General features: G+C 51.6%; 10 protein-coding genes and 1 non-coding gene across 11 annotated transcripts; 3 read left to right on the top strand and 8 right to left on the bottom strand.

The window, feature by feature from the left end:
* Positions 1-60: 60 nt before the first annotated feature.
* RHO25_007078 (uncharacterized protein) lies at positions 61-1,106 on the top strand (the record flags this gene model as incomplete). The annotated part of the gene is made up of 2 exons (XM_023597858.2): positions 61-869; positions 926-1,106. 2 exons carry the CDS (start codon positions 61-63, stop codon positions 1,104-1,106), a joined length of 990 nt encoding a protein of 329 aa, XP_023452595.1.
* A 374-nt stretch (positions 1,107-1,480) lies between these two features.
* RHO25_007077 (uncharacterized protein) lies at positions 1,481-1,918 on the bottom strand (the record flags this gene model as incomplete). Its single annotated transcript, XM_065602884.1, has 1 exon — positions 1,481-1,918. The coding sequence occupies one exon, from the start codon at positions 1,916-1,918 to the stop codon at positions 1,481-1,483; it is 438 nt and encodes a 145-aa protein (XP_065458956.1).
* Positions 1,919-3,002: 1,084 nt separating this feature from the next.
* RHO25_007076 lies at positions 3,003-3,072 on the bottom strand. Its single transcript has one exon. It is a non-coding gene; the product is annotated as a tRNA-Val (tRNA).
* Positions 3,073-3,848: 776 nt separating this feature from the next.
* On the bottom strand, positions 3,849-6,166 carry RHO25_007075 (uncharacterized protein; the record flags this gene model as incomplete). The annotated part of the gene is made up of 6 exons (XM_023597857.1): positions 3,849-4,479; positions 4,531-5,206; positions 5,263-5,481; positions 5,531-5,717; positions 5,770-5,973; positions 6,029-6,166. The coding sequence occupies 6 exons, from the start codon at positions 6,164-6,166 to the stop codon at positions 3,849-3,851; spliced, it is 2,055 nt and encodes a 684-aa protein (XP_023452598.1).
* A 944-nt stretch (positions 6,167-7,110) lies between these two features.
* RHO25_007074 (uncharacterized protein) lies at positions 7,111-9,073 on the top strand (the record flags this gene model as incomplete). Its single annotated transcript, XM_023597856.1, has 6 exons — positions 7,111-7,442; positions 7,499-7,660; positions 7,726-7,741; positions 7,797-8,056; positions 8,112-8,912; positions 8,965-9,073. The coding sequence occupies 6 exons, from the start codon at positions 7,111-7,113 to the stop codon at positions 9,071-9,073; spliced, it is 1,680 nt and encodes a 559-aa protein (XP_023452597.1).
* Positions 9,074-9,307: 234 nt separating this feature from the next.
* Positions 9,308-10,254, bottom strand: RHO25_007073 (uncharacterized protein; the record flags this gene model as incomplete). The annotated part of the gene is made up of 4 exons (XM_023597855.2): positions 9,308-9,461; positions 9,536-9,613; positions 9,669-9,962; positions 10,016-10,254. 4 exons carry the CDS (start codon positions 10,252-10,254, stop codon positions 9,308-9,310), a joined length of 765 nt encoding a protein of 254 aa, XP_023452590.1.
* Positions 10,255-11,596: 1,342 nt separating this feature from the next.
* On the bottom strand, positions 11,597-13,540 carry CLAH10_1 (Aldehyde dehydrogenase; the record flags this gene model as incomplete). Its single annotated transcript, XM_023597854.2, has 9 exons — positions 11,597-11,779; positions 11,844-11,993; positions 12,051-12,159; positions 12,207-12,333; positions 12,383-12,527; positions 12,590-12,860; positions 12,909-13,031; positions 13,095-13,418; positions 13,479-13,540. 9 exons carry the CDS (start codon positions 13,538-13,540, stop codon positions 11,597-11,599), a joined length of 1,494 nt encoding a protein of 497 aa, XP_023452589.1.
* A 2,011-nt stretch (positions 13,541-15,551) lies between these two features.
* On the bottom strand, positions 15,552-16,334 carry RHO25_007071 (uncharacterized protein; the record flags this gene model as incomplete). The annotated part of the gene is made up of 2 exons (XM_065602883.1): positions 15,552-16,249; positions 16,301-16,334. 2 exons carry the CDS (start codon positions 16,332-16,334, stop codon positions 15,552-15,554), a joined length of 732 nt encoding a protein of 243 aa, XP_065458955.1.
* Positions 16,335-16,796: 462 nt separating this feature from the next.
* On the top strand, positions 16,797-18,900 carry RHO25_007070 (uncharacterized protein; the record flags this gene model as incomplete). Its single annotated transcript, XM_023597852.1, has 8 exons — positions 16,797-17,006; positions 17,066-17,152; positions 17,207-17,333; positions 17,391-17,951; positions 18,009-18,178; positions 18,232-18,327; positions 18,380-18,569; positions 18,641-18,900. 8 exons carry the CDS (start codon positions 16,797-16,799, stop codon positions 18,898-18,900), a joined length of 1,701 nt encoding a protein of 566 aa, XP_023452592.1.
* Positions 18,901-20,241: 1,341 nt separating this feature from the next.
* On the bottom strand, positions 20,242-20,913 carry RHO25_007069 (uncharacterized protein; the record flags this gene model as incomplete). The annotated part of the gene is made up of 1 exon (XM_065602882.1): positions 20,242-20,913. The coding sequence occupies one exon, from the start codon at positions 20,911-20,913 to the stop codon at positions 20,242-20,244; it is 672 nt and encodes a 223-aa protein (XP_065458954.1).
* A 204-nt stretch (positions 20,914-21,117) lies between these two features.
* Positions 21,118-22,068, bottom strand: RHO25_007068 (uncharacterized protein; the record flags this gene model as incomplete). The annotated part of the gene is made up of 2 exons (XM_023597851.2): positions 21,118-21,969; positions 22,036-22,068. 2 exons carry the CDS (start codon positions 22,066-22,068, stop codon positions 21,118-21,120), a joined length of 885 nt encoding a protein of 294 aa, XP_023452591.2.
* Between the last annotated feature and the right edge of the window lie 724 nt (positions 22,069-22,792).

Raw genomic sequence — 22,792 nt, 5'->3', positions numbered from 1 at the left:
GTCAACAATCATCACCGCCGATCCCTCCGCCACCACCGCCGACGCAGCGAGGCCGCAACCATGGCGAACTTCCTCCATCTCGCGCGTCCTCTCGCGCCCGTTGGCACCACCGCCGCCCCCACCACCGCGCCAGTGACGGTGACAGTGCAACCACAAGCCATATTCTCGATTCTCGACCACGCATCTAGGCGACCAGCGGACCAGGAGCGCGTCATTGGCACATTACTGGGTGTTCGAAGTGAAGATGGAACAGAGGTGGAGATCAGGAATTGCTATGCAGTTCCGCACACGGAGACGGCAGAGCAGGTTGAGGTGGACATGGACTACCAAAAGCGCATGCTTGAGCTGCACCTGAAAGCCAGCCCTAAGGAGGTGCTTATCGGCTGGTATGCCACGAGCAGCGAGCTCAACACTTTCTCTGCCCTGATCCAGAACTTCTACTCCCAACAAGGCGAGGGCACATGGCCACACCCGGCAGTCCATCTCACAGTCAACACCGTGGCCGGTCAGGATCCACGAGCAGACACATACATCAGCGCTCCTATTGGAGTGACCGCAGAGCGCGCAGCAGACTCGTGTCTGTTCATCCCAGTACCACACGAGATCAAGTACGGCGATGCAGACAGGAGCGGATTGGAGTTGATTGCGGGTGCAAGAGATCGGGAAGACCGATCGCAATTGCTGCAGACGGATATTGAGACTCTGGAGCGCGCAATTGAGCAGGTCCTTGAAATGCTTGAGCGCGTGGCCAACTACGTGTCGGATGTTCTGGACGAGGAGGCGAAGCCATCTTCTGCGCTTGGCCAGTTCTTGATGAACACTCTTTCTCTCGCTCCGAAGGTTGACGCCGAAGATATCGAGCGAGACTTGTATGTTGCTCCAGTCTGTTTGGCGATCACAATGAGCGAAACTAACGTGATCACAGTAACAACCACATCCAAGACGTCCTCCTCGTCTCCTACCTTGCCAACACGATCCGCACTCAAATGGACCTCTCCCACCGCCTCTCTACTGCCGCTCTTACCATGGGTGAGGGCAAGCCAAAAGATGACAACAAGCCACAACAAAAAGACAGGCAGAGAGGTGGCCAGCGTGAGCAACAGTAGAGCGATCAGCGAGCCTCATCACTTTTGTGGATCCGCATTTTGACCAGCTGAAACGAGTACCGCGAGGTCTTTTTACTCGAAAAGTAGAAGTGCAGTATAGATACTAGCACTGAACGAGATGGCACCCAGTCGAGGTGTATGTTTGATTACAATGCCGATCAGTGTTCAATTGTCATCCTCGTGGCATCTACAGCGCTGGCTTTGACATCGTGTCAAGCAGTGTCGAACATAGCACTGGTCAGCCCAGAGCGTACAGCTCTTGCCACGACAGCCTGTCTTGGGCATTTCGGCGGCTGGGAAGTGCCAGAAGTCAGACATTCGCAGATCCGATCACCAAATTTGCAGGAAATGTACTCACACGCTGCACGGGACTGCTACACATCCCCAGCATGTCCCTCAATAGCAACATGCTCCGCAACCACCCACTTTCCCTCAATCTTCTTCCAAGTCGTAATCGTCACGATACGCTTGATCACACCCTTCGGCATCCCATGGCTGTCGAGATTTGAGTGTATCACTGCCCTTGTCCCTTTCGCATCCAAAGTAGTGCTCATATCTTGAAGATGTATAGCATATTCCGGGTAAGTATCCACTATCATACGCAACATGGCGAGAAATTCTGGAACGTCGAGCGTCTTCTGGGGACCGTCTTGGAGAAAGCCATCTCCATGGACGATGCCGCCTGGGCCAAGGAATTCCCAGATTGGAGATGTGGGTGATAGGTCGCGTGAGTTGATTGCTTTTGTGAAGAGGACCATTGTGTTTTCGATGTGACGAATCGTTTCCGCACGTTTTGGCTCGGCATGTGGCATGGTGGGTAGATGGATAATGGCTTGAAAATCGTTGAAAGAAGTTGAATCGTAGCTGACAGTGTTCTAGGATGAGGAGGACATTCTGCGCGCTGGATCGACACTCTACCACTGCCGTAGCACGTTGCACAGCTCAGCACTGGCTAAGCTGATGCGAATTTGCGACGGACGTGACCGAAGGTTGCATGATCGATTAAATTGTCCTCGCCACATCTGGACCATCGGAGCGCGCAGGTTCTCAGCTATCACTGTTTAGCGAAATCTTTCGACAGTCTTTTGCCTTGTGTTTCTGCTTGATCGCCGGTAAAATTTACCGTCACGGACAATTCTGACAATGATTCGTCCGGCAGTCGCATCACTAAAATACCATCCCCACGTTCAAGATGCTGCGAACAATGCTTTTCGCATCCTGGATCTTGAAGAGCTGAGCGTGAAGAAGCGAGGCAAGGATGGGATTCCTACGGTGCTGCTGTGCAGCCCGGCAGCCCGCTTTCCTCAGCCTCAAGGACAATCTTGACAGAACTCGATCGCTGATGCACTGAGCTTCAAATCTGTACGAGTGGAGCATAGTTCACGAGAAGTGAATGTTAGATGCATGCAGGAGACTGGAAGAGAGAAGGAGTTGGAGTTTGAAAGTCCTCGTCTCGGGGCGTGGACCGACGACTTGGCATTCGTTCCGTAGAATCAGCAGCCTTCGACTGAATAGAGTCTTCTCAGGAACGTGCTGAATGATCGCGAAACCGATGGACTCAATGTATAGTCTCGCTTTACAAACCAAGAAACAAAGAACAATGTAAGCAATGGCGGGTGGTAATACTTCCAACACTCGCAGGCTTGTCCGTCGACCATGTATAGAATTCAGTGCTACAATAGCATTCCTACAGCCAGAAACAGAGTGCAATTGATTAGCCAACACCAAAAAAAAATTGACGGTTGTTGAAATCCCTGGAAGTCGGGTTGGCTATCATCGTCGTATGTGCGTTGGGGGCCACAGTCCCATGGGCAAAACCTTGACCATTGATGCGGAACAGCAAAAAAGATCGCAGCTGATTGAACAGCCTACTCACAATCGTACGAAGCCGTACATTGTACTTTCGTCGAGACTTGAACTCGAGACCTTCAGTGTGTTAGACTGACGTGATAACCACTGGACACTCGTTAGGACATGCTCAATGGGCCATTTGGACGAGGTGCAAATTCTTACACTACACCACGAAAGCGATTGATTGGTGAAGGGGTGTGTAACATATCAAAATATAGACGCTGGTGTTGGGGTGAGTGAAGCTTGGGAAAAAATTTGCCCCGACTTGGCATTTTCGGGGTCTACCCCGCCAACACCTTCCGTAGGACAAACGAACGCAACAACAAACACATTACATCATCTTGAGATCGGATATTGAGCCTACGCTACGGCTACGAATTGCATTGTTGCTAATCGGGGTCAAAATGTCATCACAATTATACTGGCACTGCATGAACGATTCCCACAACTCTTCGACCGCTGCAGAACAATTTATAACACGTTCATCAGCCTGTCAGAGTCTGGCCAAGTCTGAGACTGATATCAATTGGATAATCAACGATCTGGCGGGCCGCTCAGCGAAATTTCGTACCTGCGGCTTTTCACCACGATCCTCGGAAGGTTTCCCTGCAGAACTACGGGCTTTTTCTCAGCTCATTGTGATTGCTGGAGGCAGCAAGCTCAGCCATCGCCTGGGCCAACTGATTTACTCACTGTGAACTGGAGTTCGTCAGAAGTACGAATTCACAGAATGATCATGTTCGAGAAGAGGAAAACAAGACCACGGCGCATCATCACTCGATCTTGATTGAGTGTTCGCGCATCAATTTTTGTCGCTGGTCATCCTGAAACAGTGTGGACTCGTGCACAGCATCGGCAAATTTGAAAGCCAGCTTCTTGCCATTGAAGTCTCTACTTGGGCTCAATACCGACCGTACGTCTCTTTGCCCCTCGCACATCTTCCCTCAGCCCCCGAAAGGTCTTCGCAATGGCATGCCTCCCATCATAAACAGGATAGATCACAACCAGTATGATTGCCAGCCACTGCCAGATAATCGACATCGTCACCCAACCACCAAAGAAGTTCTTGGTGAAGATCCAGTCTCTATAAAGCGGCAAAGGCCAGAGCACGATTGTGGTCAGAACATTGACGATGAAATATCCCACGGCGATGCTACGCCATTTTTTGATGTGTCGGATCGTCTCTGGGTCGAAAGGATGGACCACATACTCGAGGCTATTTTCGCTGTTACGGTCAGAGGCTGGCAGACCGGCTGGCGTGGTCTGCGTCTCGACGGCGAGTTTCTTCTCGTTGTCTGCGTCTTTGATCCGATTAACAGCGAGTGTGCTAGGCGATTCGCTACTCGCCACGCTCTTGTCTTCGATGAGGTCGATTTTCAAGAACTCACGCCAATCGAATCGAGATGGCCAGGCGAGCGAAATGATGATGGAGTACAACAAAGGTGAGAAGAACGACGTGATTGCGGCGTACAGTCCAGGGAGTTGCAATTGGGTTGTGTTGATGTCGATTGTGCCGCCCCATCTGCGATATGTTAGTTCCATCCATCTGATGTTTGTGTAAAGGGCTACTCACTTCCAAGACAGACTAAGCCAGACCGCCAGCCCAGAGCAAAGCCCGAGAAGTGGCGCACCATTCGCAGCAGCTTTCGTCTGCCGATCCCAGAGTATCGTCAAAATCATCGGGAAGATACCCGGACAAGCGATGATCGGGCGGAAGTAGGTCGACCAATTGTTGGTAGCCCCAGCATACTGCAGCATAATGGCAAACCCAGCCATGAAGCAGCCATGGAACACCACACCGGTATGTGAGACCTGCATGATTTTCTTGTTGCTGGCCTGTGGATTGACGTAGGTTCTGAAGAAGTCCAACGAGATGATACTGCTCACAGCGATCATAGACGAAGAAATCGTAGAGGTAATAGCCATGAAGATGAGAACCAGTAACCCAGCCGTCGCTCCCCTGCCGAGCAAACTCTCCAGCACGTACGGCATGACGAGACCGGAGTTTACCTGTTTCAGAGTGAGGGTCTCTGGGTATGCAATCCAGATTGGTGTCTTCTCAATAGCACGCGCGGAAAGACCAATGATCGTTCCAGTGCACCATGGAATCGCGATGATGGCAATCGAAGCGAGATCGTAGCCTGGCACGGTCGCGTGCACTTCGCTTGCGAAACTCTTCTGCCAGAATGCTGTATCCATGAGGACAAGAGCAAGGTTACCAAACTTGAGTACCAGTCCAAATAGGATAGCTGGAACAGTCAGCGTACGCCCGCGATCTGGTCTTGAATTCGAAGATGGGACTGACCTGGCTCCGACTTGAATGACAACAGAGAGCCCCTGTAGTTGCCCTCGATGTAGTCATCCGCAGCAAGAACCTTCTCGTAGAGCCCTGATAGACCACCGATGTGCGGGCTGACGAGTACGGATATCGAAAAGTACAGTAATAGCACCAGGGCAATGGTGGTGTGCAGGAAGTCTGTCAGGAAAGTTGCCTTGATCCCACCAACAGCAGTATACAGCACGACTGAAGAATGGTCAGTATGGATCAAGGATTCAATTTATTGTTCGCTCACCGCCAGCAGGAATCAAGACACAAGCAGCGATGACATGCATTCCAGTCATGCCTGTAACAAGCTGCGATCCGGCCAAAATCATGCTACCACACCCGAAGACGTTGTTGATCAGGTTCAGAACGATGAAGATGAGATGTGCGTAGTTGCCGTATCGTCTTCTTATGAATTCAAGCGATGTGTGGGCGTACTGAGCTTCGATCAGCATTCGACTCCTTGCAACACAACATCAAGAAGCATACCGGCACCCTCAACTTCGCTACAATGCCCATAATTGCCATCAAAGCGATCTGGAACGACAGTCCACTCGCCCACCATATTGGTAACGCGACGCCCCATTTGTAGGTGTAGGCCGCCGAGAAGACACTCTCATTGATCCACATCCAGCTTGAGAACACAGCAGAGCATGTCAATCCTGTTCCAACAGATCTGTTGGCAACCATGAACTGTGCAGATCGATTAGCTACTATTGTTGATCGCCTCGAATATCGAGAAACTTACCATCTCCGACTGATCAGAATCTTCTGACAGATACCTCTTCTGCAGACGCACACATATCAAGATGATAGCACAGAACAGAAACGACAAGCCAACAATAACGCCATAGCCAGTCACTTGAGACAAAAGCTCGACAGTCATATCGATCGATGACCAGCACGGCGAACGGACTTGTGTGAGGTCGTCAGTCTGGCCTTCGAGAACAATGACAGAGATTTTATCGTTGCTGGACAGTCAGCATGATGTGACCGCCCATGCGGGCTGTAACCATTGCGCTAATATTCTCACAATTCTCCCGTTCCATCGTCCCGTCTTCACGTGGCAAGGCGTGGAATATGTGCGTGAAGGTTGAGATGCATCCCAGCAAAAAGAAATCCCGATGTCCACTCTTACCGTTCAATGCAAGCATCTGATTGCTCGGCAAGGCTTTGCAGGGCTTGTGCTGTTGGTGTTGCAGCTTATCGTGCTTGATGATCACGAAGCTTAGCGTGATGGCGCCATACAGAATTTACAGCACGCCAGAACTGTCGGCTGCCACTTCACTTTCACACTCTTGGACATGCAACCGTGAAACGCTTTATTGGCTCATGAAACCCCCTTGTGTGGATTCTTTCTGCCTCTATCATCTACCGGACATGCTCGAGCTCGTTTTCGATCAGCACCACAGGGCTGGCTCGCGGATTGTTCGGCTTCTGCAAAGAGCATGGCGACGAGCTTTTCGATGCAACCCTTGATGCCACGCGAGGCTTATCTCGGGATCGATGCTACGGTCGCTACTACGGTCGCTACTAGATGGGCCTTCGGGTGCAGCTCGTTCCTTGGCCAGAGCAAGCATCCACGCCTCCACTCAATCATGTGTGGCGAAGATGTCGTGCTCTAGAAGCAAGATGGGGGCATGTTGAGCTCGCGCTAAACGACGGAATAACATCCACTTACAGACGACAGAGTTTTCGTCGAAGACGTTGCGACGCATCATATAGAAGCGGTAAGCTCTGCTAGTTCATCTAGGCATTGATCTTGTCCAACCCAGGGAAGCTTCGTGCCCAGACCACAGTCAAGCCGCAGAGTCAAGTCCTGCCAAGAACATGTCAGACTTCGACAAGGAGCCACGAGTCTCTCTGATCACTCCGACCTCCGCTGGTGACAATCGCAGGAGGACTTCTGTTACTTCGATATTGGCGTCAGGCTTTGAGACAGCAAACATCGCCACCAAGCCCGACCACGGACAGCCTGGAGGCAACAGCACGACATTTGCATCAGAAGGCTTGACTTCTTTCTACAAGCCTGCAGACCACTGGGAGGGATTGCATCGATATGACCCAGACTTTGCTTGGGAGCCAGCTGAGGAGAAGGCTCTGGTCCGAAAGATCGATTGGAGAATTTGTACATTTGCATGCTTGATGTTCTTCGCTCTTCAGTATGTGGCTAAGACGTCATTGTCAACGAGGATAATATGCTAATTATTCGCCTCAGGCTGGATCGTGGCAACATCTCTCAGGCATTGAGCGACAATCTACTCCCCGATCTTGGCATGAACACCAACGATTACAATAATGGACAGACCATCTTTTTTTGCTCATTTCTGTTTGCTGAACTGCCTTCGCAAATGATATCGAAAAGACTGGGTCCTGATAGGTATGATTCTACTGTGCCCGCGCAACGTCTCCAGCAGAGCCCAATGCTAACACCTTGCGCTACAGGTGGATTCCGATACAGGTATGGCCGGAAGTGGCGGCGCACTGTCACTCACACAGTACTGATGTTCTTACAGATGGTCTCGTGGTCGTTCGTCGCCAGTATGCAAGTCTTCCTCAGCGGCAGAACTTCGTACTTCATCTGCCGATCTCTGCTCGGATTGATCGAAGGTGGCTTCATTCCAGACACAATCCTCTATTTGTCATATTACTACACGTCCAAGGAACTGCCTCGACGACTGTCGTTCTTCTGGGTGGCTTATCAATCAACACAAATCGTTTCAGCCTTCCTAGCTTACGGGATCTTGCGAATGCGCGGTATCAATGGGCTCGCAGGGTGAGTACTTCACAACTGCGCTATCGAACATTGCTGACAGTTCGTTCACATCCAGATGGCAGTGTCTTTTCGCTTTAGAAGGCATGCTCACTAGTCTCATCGGTATCCTCGCCTGGTTCTACTTGCCTGCAAGTCCTTATGACACCGCCAGCTGGTTCCGCGGCAAGAATGGTTGGTTCAGCGTCCGTGAGGAGACCATCATCGCCAACAGGGTTATTTGTGATGATCCCTCCAAGGGCGACATGAACAACCGTGAAGGCCTCTCGCTGTCCATGCTTTGGAGGTGTCTCACAGATAAGCACATGTGGCCGGTCTACCTCATTGGACTCAGTTGGGGAATACCAACCCAACCCCCAACGGCCTACCTCACACTTAATCTCAAGGCACTTGGCTTTGGCACATTCGAGACAAACTTATTGACCATTCCGGCATACGTGCTCTTCATCGTACAATTGCTCTTCTGGACCTGGCTATCCGAAAAGATCAACCAGCGCTTTGTGCTTGGCGTTCTTGGACAGCTCTACGCACTTCCGCTGCTGATCGCTCTCGAGATTCTTCCAGCAGATAGCAGTCACTGGGGCAAATGGGTCATCGCGACGATGCTTGTTGGACATCCTTACATTCACGCAATCCTGGTCGCTATCACAAGCCGGAATGCTGGAACCGTGAGAACAAGAACTGTAGCCTCGGCATTATACAACATGTCTGTGCAAACGTCGAGCATCATATCTTCGCAGATCTACCGAGAAAAAGACAAGCCACTGTATCGAAAGGGAAATGCTGCCCTGATCGCAGTGTGCATATTCAACATGGCTCTCTTCGTTGCAGCCAAGATGTTCTACGTTGAAGTGAACAGGTAGGTGAAGCTACATGACTTGAAACGGACTTTCTGCTAACCACGACCACAGGCGACGCGATCAGACTTGGAATGCATTAACTACCGAGGAGAAAGAAGACTACCTCAGCACCACCAAAGACCAAGGCAACAGGAGGTTGGACTTCCGATTCGCACATTGAAGATATTAAGGTCGGCCGAGGATTTAGATGCAAATGCGAACACAATTGGGCTTGACGGTACAGCCGCGAGATAGTTTGAATCAATCAGAAGTTTTGATCGAATCGCTGTGTCTTGAAGGCGGCTGGCCAATGGTCGTCATCAATTTCGGTTTACCACTCGATGTGCTTCGCAGGAGTGACGTTTTCGACTCGCTAGTGGTATAGCTGCGGTCTATCTTGTGCGAGGCATCTTGCTCAATTGTATAGTCCTTCCATCTCGAAGAATGCTTTCCAGTGCGAGGTATGAGGAGGCCGTCGGACGATCCCCCATCTCATCATCTCGTTGTTGAGGTCCATGTTGATCAGGTCTTTGGTCATGGGATGATAATGTTCAAAGTCGACAAGAGACCTGCGAAGTTGCAATTGATTAGATCAATGGTCTCTGAACTGAACCAGCGACCAGGCCGAACTCTCAGCACATACAGTATTTCCGTCGCTTCTTCCCAGAGAATATTCCGCAGGGCGCAATCATAAGGCTCCATGCCTAGCGCCCATACATTCCTGTCAAACTTGTCAATACTTGAATTCAATCTTGATGCACAGCTTCCTCGCGTACTTGATTATTTGTCGAAAGGCATCTCGAATTCGGTTCTGTTGCTCTTCGGGCATGCTCCAGAATTTGGCTTCCATCAGATCTTTCCCCGGCATCAAAGTCATCACTGTGTAGGAAATATATCCTCCAGGCATTGGCCCCTTCTCATCTTGCGTGAGCAATTTCGTAGCCACTAAATGTGGGAGGCCAGGTGATTGGGTGTCCGCAAATTTCTGTAGTGCCTCTTGCTCAGCTTTTGTATGGGGACTTGGCCCAGTAATGGGTGTTGTCAGTCCGTTGGCAAGTACAGATGGCGCTCTGTGACACTAATGAGCAAAGTAATTGCTTGTGATGTTGCTGCCGCTACCTACTGGACCTTGCATTTGAGCACGAACAGCTGTGAATCCTCGGCATTCGAGCTGTCATTGCTTAATTTGCCATCTGCCTGCGGCAGCTTTCGACATATGTAAAGTATTCTTGCCTCGGAATCGTCCTTCCGGAAATTCGTAATTGGTCGGATACGCTCGAATTGAGCATTGATATCTGGAAAGTCAACGACGGCATCGAGCAACGCCTCTGCGTCTTGCACTGTGAGGCCTTGGTCGCCCATGATGCATGGCGAGTGGTTTGCTGTACAAATGCTGTGGTCGGCAAAGCTCAAGATCTGTGCTGTTTTGGTGACGTCGCTCCCTTCGGATGAACGGAGTGCTAGCTCCGAATGGCATAGCTGTATACGTGTCGCCGGCGGACTGACTACTGTCCACCATCTAGGCAATAATAATGAACCAACGGCAACAGACCGGCATGCTCGAACTCTCTTGTCTCCTCACGGGGATGCCCTAAGCAGCCATGCACTCGAATGGAACAGACATTCCACAAGAGCTGGGATCCAAACCTTCGATTGTAGCCACGTGGCTCAGGCCAACGTACAGAACCTCGCATGCTGGATGAAAACGCAAGGCGCGCTGTGACAGCTACAAGGCTCATTCCGTGGACCATGTTGCTCTGCACTGGGTTTTCTGGCGCCACGGTCTGAACAATTTTTCCACGCGGAGCTGGAAGACCCGGACTTCAACAGCGGCGAAGATCGGAATCGCAACAGTAGAAAGCTGCAGTGGGCCGACTTCACTGCACTGTTGAGCGTGGTATGACCTTCAATGGGTCACAGAGTCTTGTGCTGAAGAAGCTGCGATCCGGACTTCTCTCTCACAACATCAGCCAGGAGATGACCCCAGGGGGAATGACCAATCACACATCCAGATCGCTTCCCCGCTCCGCTCGGGCGACAGTGGCTCTCCCGCAGCACCCGCGAAAATCTTAAAAAGTCTTTGCCGACCTCACGCCGTGTTTGCCCTGTAGCGCAGGTAAACTTCTACCTCCTACGCCAGCACCGATTGGAGCTATCGAATGTCTGTCCTGCGGCGGATGTCCAATACCTCGAATTGCTCCCTGCCGCCTTTCCGCCATTGGTGATGGATCACTTCTGCCCGCAGTCGGGCTGAACCTGGCGAATCACGCGGACATGCTTTGCCAACGAAATGGACCGAGACACCCACAGGTTATCGTGCGTACTTGACTCGCAGACGCGTCGACAGTCTGACACGAGAGAGCAAAGTCCAACTACCGATACTCGTCACGTTGTGCTAGCTGGGATCGAAGCATCAGCACTAAGAGTACTACACCGCCACATGTACGGAATCGTGTAATCAGGTCGCAGGGAAGATGTGGCAAGCTTCGGATCCATTAGAGCTGACGAAATTCCTCGTCTTTCCGTGGGCATTGCGTTGGACCGAGGCGAACTCTACGCAGGAACAGGACTTTTGCCGAATCAGGGACGCCACCAGAGCAACCAGGCGGTGACCGTCCATGATTCCACGCCCACGATTAAGTACATTCATTTGCGCCATTCTGCAAGAATCTCCCAGCAAGTCTCCAGCCGGACTTGATGACAGCTAGCCAAACAACGCATCGCCAAGCCTGATGTGGACTGATTTCTGCTGAACGTAGTTGTCCAAGGCAGCCTCACCAAGCTCGCGACCAATTCCTGATTCCTTATAGCCTCCAAAAGGCATCTGATGGTGAATTGCGTTGTACGTATTCACCCAGACGGTACCTGCCTTGAGAGCATTGGACACCTGCACATCCGAGTCTCAGCACAGTGACATCTTGACCATGACATTGCGATGGCGTTCAACATACCTCAATTGCAGTGTTCAGGTTTTGCGTGTGCACAGCGGCAGCAAGGCCATAGTTTGTGTTGTTTCCTACGCGAATCGCGTCTTCTTTGGTCTTGAATTTGGCAATCGAGCATACAGGTCCGAAGATTTCTTCCTGCTGGATTTGCATATCCTGAAGAATGTGTCAGTAACAACGCCTCGGCACAATATGCTTCGCTGCCTAGCTCACCTCTGTGACATTGGAAAAGATTGTTGGCTCGATAAAGTATCCTTTATCGCCTTTGCGAGTCCCACCAGTCTCGACTTTGGCACCTGCGGACTTGCCGGAGTTGATGTAGCTAACACATTGTCAACAACTGTCAGGAATCGAAAGCAGCAGCCTTACCTCATCACACGATCGAATTGGACCTTGGAGACCTGTGGCCCTTGGAATGTGTCTTTGGCGAATGGATCTCCGACCTTGTTCGCCCGTGCTCGCTCTGCAAACCGCTTGACAAACTCGTCGTAGATGCCTGCGACCTATCAGCATGCTGTTCAGCCGAAGGGGTGAGAGCGACATACCTTCTTGAACATAAATGCGCGATCCTGCAACGCAACACTGGCCATGGTTGTAGAAGATGCCAAAGTTGACCCACGAGATCGCGTTGTCAATGTTCGCATCGTTAAACACGATGTTTGGCGACTTTCCACCAAGCTCCAAAGTGACCTACACCGCCATGTTAACGAATTCACTGTAGCTTGCGCGGGATATGTGAAGCAATTGCATACCTTCTTCAGGTTCGAGCTGGCTGCAGCCTTGAGAATGGTTCTTCCTACGACAGTCGACCCGGTAAAGGCAATCTTATCGACATCCATGTGGGATGCAAGCGCGGCTCCAGCAGTCTTGCCAAAGCCCGACACGATATTGATAACACCAGGCGGGAATCCAGCCTCCGATACCAGCCTTGCAGCCACCAGAGCGCTCAGTGGCGTTTGCTCTGCGGTTTTGATCACAACGGTGTTGCCCGCCGCAATTGCTGGACCGACCTTCCATGACCACCTGCCCACTTGTTAGCAACCAGGCTACAAGTCGATCGATGCTACGTACATGAGCAATGGGAAATTCCATGGAATGATCTGCCCACAAACACCAATCGCCTCCTTCCTTATATAATTGAAGGTGTCGGGAGCAACGTCCACCACCTTGCCTTCAATCTTGTCCGCCCAGCCTCTGGCCTCAAAAATCAGTGACGGGTCATTCATGGTGGTTTGACCTTGTTGAGCGTTTGCTTACCCATAGTATCGAAGACAGCCCGAGCATAGATTGATGTCCACTTTGGCCATGGTGATAGACTTGCCATTGTCAAGAGCTTCGATCGAGGCGAGCAAATCGTTATTCTCATCGAAAAGCTGGGCAAGACGATTCAAAAGCTTGCCACGATCTTCTGGTGTGACTTTCTTCCATGGTCCTTCGAAAGCTTTGCGCGCTGCCGCGACTGCTTTGTCGATGTCTTCCTCGTCACCTTCATAGACAGAAGTGATCACTTCTTCGGTTGTCGGATTGATTGTTTCGAATTTTCGCCCTTTGGAGCTGGGTACAAACTCGCCGTTGATGAAACTGCAGGGGTATCAGTAGGCTTGATCTCGAAAATTTGGAGGATGTTGCACGAGAACCCACAGGCCGATAGGCTGCTCATATTTGCCAGAGTGTGGCGTCTCGAGCTGCACGGAGAGCGACATTATCTCCTTCGATATTTGCGGGGGATTTTGTTACAAGCGTGTGAGACAGCGGGGCTACACGAATTTCTAATAGTTCAGGACATTGCTGTCAAGTGCGGGCAGAAGTGGGTAGCTCGTCAATCACCCAGCCTCCCCGCCATCTCGCTCAGACGGAGGTCGAATCATGCGGGCCATATCTCCGACAAGTTCAGGCACACGGTCGTAGCCTAGAGCTCATGATTCGGGCATGAAGACTCCACAAAGCATACACAACGGGTGAAAGCCTGCCGGGCTGACGGAAAGATGGGGCCACGACAACAACATGGCCGACGGCCGTACTGTAGAGAAGACACGCGAGCTGAGCTGCCCAGGATCAGGGTATTGTATGGTGTGGAGCACACGACGAGGGGCGTAACATCGATGATGGAAGGCTTTTGTGCACCAGGCGCTCAGTCTGCCAAAGGCCCAGCGGTTGTCATTGCACGGCCACAAGGAGACACGGGTACGCATTAGACTCTTTCTCGGAGCATGGTACGTTTCTCGCACCGCGGGTCGACTGAGCTTTAGATTTGGAGTGTTCCAAAAGTCGAAGAGCTGGCTGCGTCGTGCGCTGTTCTCGAACGAGCAAGTGTCGTCAGGTGCTAGTCATACGATGAAGAGTCGTTCCGCCACAACAAGGTGGCTTGAAGTTCGAACATGGCAAATGTGGCCGGTAGTTCCAGCTCACATTGATATGTGATGACTGGCTGACTGCCAAACTAGCCTGGGATCGCATCTTACGGCGCTGATGAACTTCGACGCGAATGAGTGATATGCCGCAGCTGACCCGAAACGCGTAATCATGGTACAATAGCCATGCGTCTCTGGACCAGGTGTTGAAGACTGCTCCTTTAGTCGCTGCCTTGATCGTTGGTTCAGCGTGGTGTGAACCTCGCTCATAGGGCTGGGTGGGAAAAGGCTCTTGACAGGGTCGTAAAGGTTGCGACAATGTGGAGCTATCCGTTGCGGAGTATTGTTGCAGGTTTCGACATGTGGTCTGAAGAACCCCCCAATCACCCCTGCAAGCGCAAAGCTAGTCTTACCCTTCCTGGTCAGTAGGCTCCGGCAGTATCCCTTCTACTTGGAAGTCTGATTGGTGAACAAAGGCGAAGCTTGAATGAGGTGATTACTGGAACTGGCTCAAGCATAAGATCCAGCGCGGTTCAGCCACTGGGATCGCCCTACAAGAGCACTGGAGCTCTAGCAGCCTAGCGACGAATGGCTGACGTTCTGTAGAAAGTCACGCGTCCAGCATGCCCCGATAATCCAAAGTCAGTGATTATGCCGAACTTCAAGTACCGAGCTGAGGTGTTGCACGATCAACCATGGATTGTAGAGATCCTCAAGGTTCCCCACAATTACCCCAGTCCGCTTTTGCACTGTACGAACTACAGGCACGGTGAGGAGATCAGCCAACCATGGAAGGGTGCACGATGTTGCACGATGAGTAATTGCTTGCATTTTGCATTGCTAGCGATGGCAATTTCAAGTCCGCAGCAAGTCCCAGACGTCCATTCTGCCAGCTTCAGGCCAATACCCCTCATCGATCGTGATTACAATTGTCCCCTGCAAAGACACGTTCACAATCTCGCAGCGTAGGGATCATTTGAGACGGCGGTCTTGCATGTCTTTGGTGCATTAGAAATGCGCAGCTCGACAGTGGTGGCACTTCTCACTGGTGGTGCACTCCAAAAGTATGTCCTTACGTCCTACTCGCCTATGGTGCAGCTCGAAGAGATTGCACGAGAATGCACGTCGGAGGAACTACTTCATGTGGTTTACGCTAGTGTATGCTTTGTTGCATTCCATGTCACCGCCGACGTAGCCAACAACGATCGTTTGACTAGGATTCTCGCCCATTAAGACCACGCGTGAGACTGAACGCCGGGCGTCTTGTGCAGACTCGACAAGAGGGTCGCAAGCCAAGCTGTGGTCGCGGCGTAGCACTGCGGCAGCCTCGTCGAGCCCTTGACCAGGCTCGGGAAACACAATCTCAGTGTTGAATTCGCTCTGTCTGCAGCCTTTTGATCGTAGGAGGCAATTTATCGAATGACCCAATGTCTTCGACAATAAGCTTGCATCCATAATCAATCGCTTTTTCGGCATCATGGTCGCGACATTCCAGATGAACAGCTGCAAAATTCCCCGCTCCTATGTCCATCGCAGTCGTAGCCATCAGCGCCAAGTCAAGACAGGTACGGAGTTCTGTTTGATGCAGATCGCCGCGCGTTGTCCTAGCCACGACAATATAAGCACTATCAGTGATGGCTGCCAGGAGACATCCCAGATAACTCGCTTCAGAGGATGGGTCCATTGCAGGCAGTATTCTGCCATGTACACTCACGATCGGAATCGCGTCGTGCATCAGCAGGTCCTTGAGTACATGTTGGATCTTCTTCAGCCGTGCTGTAGATTTGATGTCATCCTTCGAAATCGGGACCTGGGCTATGGACTGTCGCAGATGGCCGAAGAGCTGGCCCCACATTGCTGTGAGCTTTGCTTGTCCAAGAGCAGCCAATGTATCTTTGGAGATGTCGTCAGGACACTGCTCTGATCTTCGATGATCGAGCATGCCAATGTCGACCACTCCAGTAGTGCAGATGATGACCCTATGTCCTTGGAACTGCAATCGGTGCGCGGCCTCTGCGACGCGTGACAAAGTCGAAAGCAGGGGCGTGTTTGCGCGTACTCCTGTGGTATGCTGAGTCAGTTTCTTAGACCGAGACGCCTGGCAATACGCACTGATCGCGATCACAATAGTGCCAGACTTCTCCATTATCACGTCGACAAGAGACTGCCAGATTTGAGGAATTCTGCCTGATCGGCCAAGGTTTGCGCTGAGAGACGAGAAGAATAGCGACAGTTTCACGCGCATCTATTGCTTGTCCGGCGAGCGTGTGCCTCTCAAACAACAGACCAACTCGGTCGTATGGACCAACAGTCAGTTCCATTGCGGAACATCAAGGATATGTCTGGGCTGCTCCAGGCGCTACCGGGATCCAGACGGTCGATTACGCTTCGTGCTCAGCATAGGATGGGAAATACGGTCGACTAACAACCCATGGCATGACCGGCCCAGCCTCGTGGTCTCCACAATGCTTGTAGGTCCCTAGTCGCCTTATGTGCGGAGAAAGGGCAGTTTAGTCGCCACAACAGAGCCGTTCGTGATGCTGAAATACTTTAAAGTGCGGATCCGTTTCTTGGAAAGAGCTCACGAGTCTTGCAACGAGGCATCACCATGGAGGCGGCCTTAGTCAGGTACGGGCAAAGTACCGTGGTCAATGGCCTACTGCTCTTCGGCGTCGTCTTCCTCATCCTAGTCGGACAAAATCAATGCAAACTCCTTTCGCGCATCGCCTGGACAATCAATCGTGCTCTTGGAGGAGCCCCGCATGGCACCAATCTGCCCGGTCCCAGTGGATGGCCTATCCTTGGTAATCTCTACGATGTAAGTTGACCAAGTGTCGATCAACTAGATCACGATTTTCTCGTACTGATAGCAAGTAGATGAAGGATGGCCACATCCAGAAGTTGAAAGAGTGGCAAGCCAAGTATGGCGATGTCATCCGGTGCGAGCTTGGCGAGCGCGAGATGGTAGCCTGAGCAATTCGATCCAGTAGCTGATGTCTCGATCTGACGGCATCGTAGGTTGTCATCAACAGCCACAAAGCACTCGCAGAGACTGTTGTGCAGCAAAATATTGCTTACTCGTCACGTCCCATCTTCAAGCTTTTTCACTCGGATTATGCATCCAACGGTATCTGGACAGTCGGCAGTGAGTTATGTCAACAGAGCTGAAAAGAGCAAATGGGCTGATGGGATCGATCAACAGCATCACCAATCAACGACTCTGTTCAGCGCACTCGTAAAGCCTTCAATGCTCAAGTAACACCCCGGGTGCTGCCCACATACACCAAGGTGATCCATCCAAAGCTCAAGAAACTTCTGGGAGAAGTCTTCGGCATCAGCAAAGGTCATGCGGTAGACATGGCTGACATCCTCCATCGTTTCGGAACTGGACAAGTCTCCGAGCAGTTGATGGGACTTCCTCTCGACGATGACACTGTCGCCATGCTGGCTGAGAACGAGACCAACATCTTTCGCCAACGTACTGTGGGGTTTCCAGCTCGAGACTACGTACCGATTCTGCGCGGCGTCAAACGGATCATTTACAGCATCGGCAAAACCCTTGGCATAGAGAGCTGGTCCTGCGATGAAGCAGAAGATCGTGCACGGGGCTACCGCCGCAAGCAAGGCGTATACATCGACAAGCTGCTCCATGACCTGAAGGCTGACATCGAGGCGGGGACGGCGCCTCCTTCCATTATGGGCAACATTTTGAAGAAGAATCTGTTGGATGACACCCAAATCCTGTTGGCCTCATACACAGGTAGTAAGTGCTCAGCTCGTCTCTGAGTTCCCAGTCATCTGCTAATGATATGTTTCGCAGTCGCCGCTGGCGTCAATCTCGGCTATGCACTCAATTGGACAGTAGGTTATCTTGCCAATCGTCCCGACCTCCAAGAGGCAGCCTATAGCGCCATTCGCGAAGTGTACGGCGACGGACCTCCAGATCCTCACGATGTCGATCGTGTTGAATTCGTCAAAGCTCTGCATCTCGTGAGTTCGTGTTATGATGTCTTCTTTCGCAACTTTCTGACGACTTCTCCCAGGAAGGATCGCGTGTCTACACTCCCGTCCGCCTTGGCTTCCCACGTGAGACACTCGAAGGTGCCACATACAGAGGCATGAAGATACCGAAAGGAACGGTGAGTGTTACAGAGCGTATGTCAGCATTGTCCGTGATGCTGATTTGGTCAGTTGACGATCATGAACCTGTACTCCGCCAACCACGACCCGAATGTCTTCGACTATCCAGACGACTTCCGTCCAGAGCGTTGGATGAACGGTCACAAAGGCCGTACAGACATGCTCGAGGCGCCAGGTGACAAGATCGGCGTGCCAATCCTCACATTTGGCGCTGGTCGACGAGCATGCCCTGGATTCGAAAGTAAGTGTGGCCTCCTCTGGTGTCTTTTACAAAATCTGGCACGAGAGCGATATTCTGATTGCTGCGACCAGTGGCCAGCAGGGGACTATACTCCACGCTCGTACTTCTGATCCATTTCTTCACCTGGGAGCGCCAACCCATGAGCGAAGAAGCCAAGAAAGACGTGTTCCCACTCTTCCGCAATCAACGAGAATGCTCGCTCGAGATGGATGCGTTGGCCGACACCGCCACACCCACAGAAGCACAAGCAATTCCATGGGCATGTGGCATCAAATTTCACTGCCGGGATCCAGAAGCAATGCAATCGTGGCTAGAGAATAACGATATGTAACGCGTGAAGAAGCCGAAAGCATTGAACGGCGCTGGAACCTTGCATACAATCAACGAAGACCATGGTGGCATCGTCAAGCATCGTACAGGAGCTTGCCACGGTCCTCTGTGGCTGCAAGGGCCATTTCATTGGGCCATCGGCCGACAGGAGAAGAAAAGATTTAACGCTTTGGCCGTCCTTGACGACCGCTGGATACAGTGATCTGGTCGTCGCAGCCACAGAAGGTCGTGGCAAGCTCTTGTACGAACAAAAACGTTGCCATCACTGTCATTAGCACACGCGAACCGCAGGCAGTCGCAACTGTTAGCTGTTGTATGTGTACCATAGCCAAAGCAACACCGACATGCATCCGTGTTTCGATCCCTTCAGTGAAGAGCATTGTTCAATGCCCAGTCGGCTCCGTTGTCGGTTCGAGCTTCTCACTTTGGCAGGTCATCAACTCCGTGTCCGAACTGTGCAACCCCTGATCCTGCTCGCGATGCGGTGAACGATAGGATTGCACCTGACCAGCTTCCTGGGCTCAGACCAACATGGTACAAGGTGCTAGTTTCTCCAGTGGTGCGAAAGCCATGCAGTATTCCACTCCCTTAGTCCGGAGCTGGACAAGGATATCAAACAATGCATACAGCACAACAGTGAAGAGGGGACATGCTTCATTCATTGTCCTAACCCTACTCAAACATGTGGGCCCTTAGAATGAGTCCCGTGTGTCAATAAAACTGCTTGTCCAGTGCAATTGCCGAAGCCAACGCGCGACTGAGGATTGGCTGACAGGCGTATGAAAGCTCTAACTCACCGGGACAGATTTGGAAATGGCGAGACAGGTCACAGGGCCAGATGTTGCCCATGACGTTTCTTCAAATCTTAAATCGCGTTTCTCGGGCTGTTCAGGCAGTCTTTCGGGCTTGTGTCTTGCAGGATGCAAGCGGCTGTGACTGTGACACTGCACAATACTTATATGCCGATTGCTGTCCAAGATCCAGCACAAGCGTAGGGGTCAGGTTCTCGCAGATCCTGAATCACGGTAGCCTTCTCGATCAAATAGCCTGCAGAGGATTCATTTCAGCAATCGCAAGACCGGAGGTTCCTGGTTCGTTGGCGAAACCACTATACGATGCAGTCTGTTAAGCTTTCCGGGCATCCATGACCCACGGTGCGAGATGCGAGCAACTTTCGTGCCCTATTGATCTCAACGTGCAGAAGCTGAATAGGGATGTGGAGTAGTGCGTGTCATGCCAGCATGATCCCAGCTAGACTAACAAAAGCTCAACGCACGGTCCGATGATGGTCTGACTCAGTCTGTCCCACCAAGGTATGCGGCTATGCGTATACGACACGGAATCAGTTGCGGAATGCTCCGTCCGTGAAGACGTCCTCTGCTTGTGAAGAAGCAGGCTGCTCCTTAATCCTTGTCCACCACGCCACGACATTTCTCCTCGCAGGATTCAGAACCCAGTCGCCCCCGCCTCGAACAACCACTCTCCACAGTAGTCCATACGACAAGATGTCTGCTGCGGAGAATCTATCCCCGCACAGCCAGGTCTTGCCTTCGAGATCGTTCTCAAGTTGGTTCAATGCTTGATTTACTCTCAGCTTCGTGGTGAGCCTCGCTTCAGGACATGGAATGCGGTGACCCAAGAAGAGATCCAGATTGACAGGATCGTCTCGCCACCATTCGATCACAGGCTGACAGATCTCTGTATCCAGTCTCCTGAACCACATTCTGGTTTCCGCTCGTTCTTGCGCATTGGAACCGAACAGTGAAGGATAGTCACCTTGTGCAACTTCATCTAGGTATTCGGCCACGGCTGAGAGTTCGGTGATGACTGTTATGCCGTCGTCGAGTTGCAGTGCTGGTACGGTGCCTCTGGCATTTACCTTCAGATAAGCTGATCGCCTGTTCTCGAGGGTGGCAGTGTCGACATTTTGGATGTCAAGGCTCAGTCCACGCCGCTCAAGAATGAAGAAACGCAGAGCGTATGGAGTTCCACGTGGAGCATCGAACAGCTTCATGGCGAATGATGAAGTCGATGATAAGCGAGCTCGTGAGAGTGAGACTGGGAGGTTCAAAGTATACAGCAGTAGCGCGAGGCCGAGGAAGCTTCCAAGCTTCGCTCTTCGCCGCTGACTAAGATCACAAATCCTCTGGATGCTTGGCAGCAACGACTGTCCCTCGGAGTTTCAAGAGTCGACCAAGAGAAGTATTCAGACCTCACCTCATGCAATCGCCTCTCTAACCGCCACCTCCAAATCACCCCTCGGAATCCCCAACTTCTCATCCCACATTCCCCAAGGCCTCGAATCGCCCAAAGCCTCCCTCCCAAGCGCCCCACCACCCACAAGATCAATAGCCCCTATCGTATCCCCACCAGCCAATTTCTCCCGTCCCTGCGCAATAACTTCCTCCGATGTAACATGTTTGACAGTCCACTTTTCCCCATCAATCCTCTCCAAAACCTCCAAAACATCCTTCTGACAAATATGAAACGACGAAATATAAACATATTGATTCTTCACCAAATCGAACTGTTCCAACATCGCTAAAATTCCCTTCGCGATCGTCGGCAGCGTTGAGGCTGTGAAGACAGCCGTTCCGCCATCAATCAATGTTGCAGTCTTCATTTGTACATCAAACCCAAAAAGTCCCAATTCCATCCCCCAATCGAAAAATGCACCAGGAATCAATGCCGACCAGGAAATTAAATCTTCTTTCGTTCGAAGATAATCTACCGTTGCGACTTTCGGCGGTAAAGCAGGATGTAAAGCGGCGAATTTCGCATCACGGGATGGAGGGCCGAATTCGCTGGGGAGAAAGATTTCTACTCCGGCTGCGATGGCTGCATCGATGAGGATTTGTTGACCTCCTGTTGCGAAGATGGCGACCATGCAGATGACGATCTGGTGGCCGCGCATTGCGGTTTCGAGGTCGGTTTGGTTGGAGTAGTCTGCTCGGAAGATGGGAATGCCATCGGGGAACGTGGAAGTGGAGTCTTTGCGGGTGAGGATTCTGATGTTGTAGGGTGACTCCAGGAAGGCGTTCAAGACATGAGTGCCTAGATTTCCACTGGCCTGTAATAGAAGTCAGGGTACTATTGAAAGCTAATATGTGTTGCAGTGGAATAGACGGAAACGTACACCAACGAGGAGGACTTTCTTCGGGGACGACATTGCTACGTGAGTGACCGTGTAAGCAGGTGTGAAATGGGGAAAAACTGCAGATGAGTGACTGCTAGGCGACGAATTCTGGAGAGCGTGATGAAACGCCTACCGTCTACCGCTTTATTTATGTCTGAGACATTTCTCTTCACAAAACAGTACCTGCATCGTGAAGCCTTGGCTGCGTTTGGCATATGCTTCGTCAGCGATGCATGCTGCCAAGCAGGTTACTGATCGATCAGCCATCACGAGGGAATAAAATTTCGGTCGCAGACAGACGTGTTTCCAGATCTGATCGCTCTAAATGATCGTACGAAGTCTCATTCGTCGGCTGCAGTCCACGCGTGTTCTGTGTTGGTGGTGAACCCACAACGGCGTCCGATCTCGTGCAGATTCCTGTTGGGCTTCGGCGTCCTGATTCCTCCGTGGCCCTCAAACTACATTTCGTCGTGCAGCGGGCAGCCAACAGGAGAGCCGACAGCTTCGCGTGCAATGATGCGTAGTCCGAGTCGGGTATTCTAACCATCCGAGCCTCACGGGTGGCCTCGTACAGCGTGCCAGGCGCGTGAATCCTGCCGAATGAACCAGCGAGCTGCTCTGTCCCGTTCTCAAGCCGTCGCGGATGCTCGATTGTGTGCATATGGTACTTGTCCAAGAAGAGAGATTTGACCCAGGCGTGTGGCCAATGCAATGGGAGAGCAGGCAGCATTAAAGTAGTGGTCGAGATGCTCATGTC

The sequence above is a fragment of the Cercospora beticola genome, chromosome 4, assembly GCF_033473495.1.
Source record: "Cercospora beticola chromosome 4, complete sequence".
NCBI classification, from domain to species: domain Eukaryota; kingdom Fungi; phylum Ascomycota; class Dothideomycetes; order Mycosphaerellales; family Mycosphaerellaceae; genus Cercospora; species Cercospora beticola.
The sequence above is the reverse complement of the archived record's forward strand: the minus strand, read 5'-3'. Positions and strand labels throughout refer to the sequence as shown.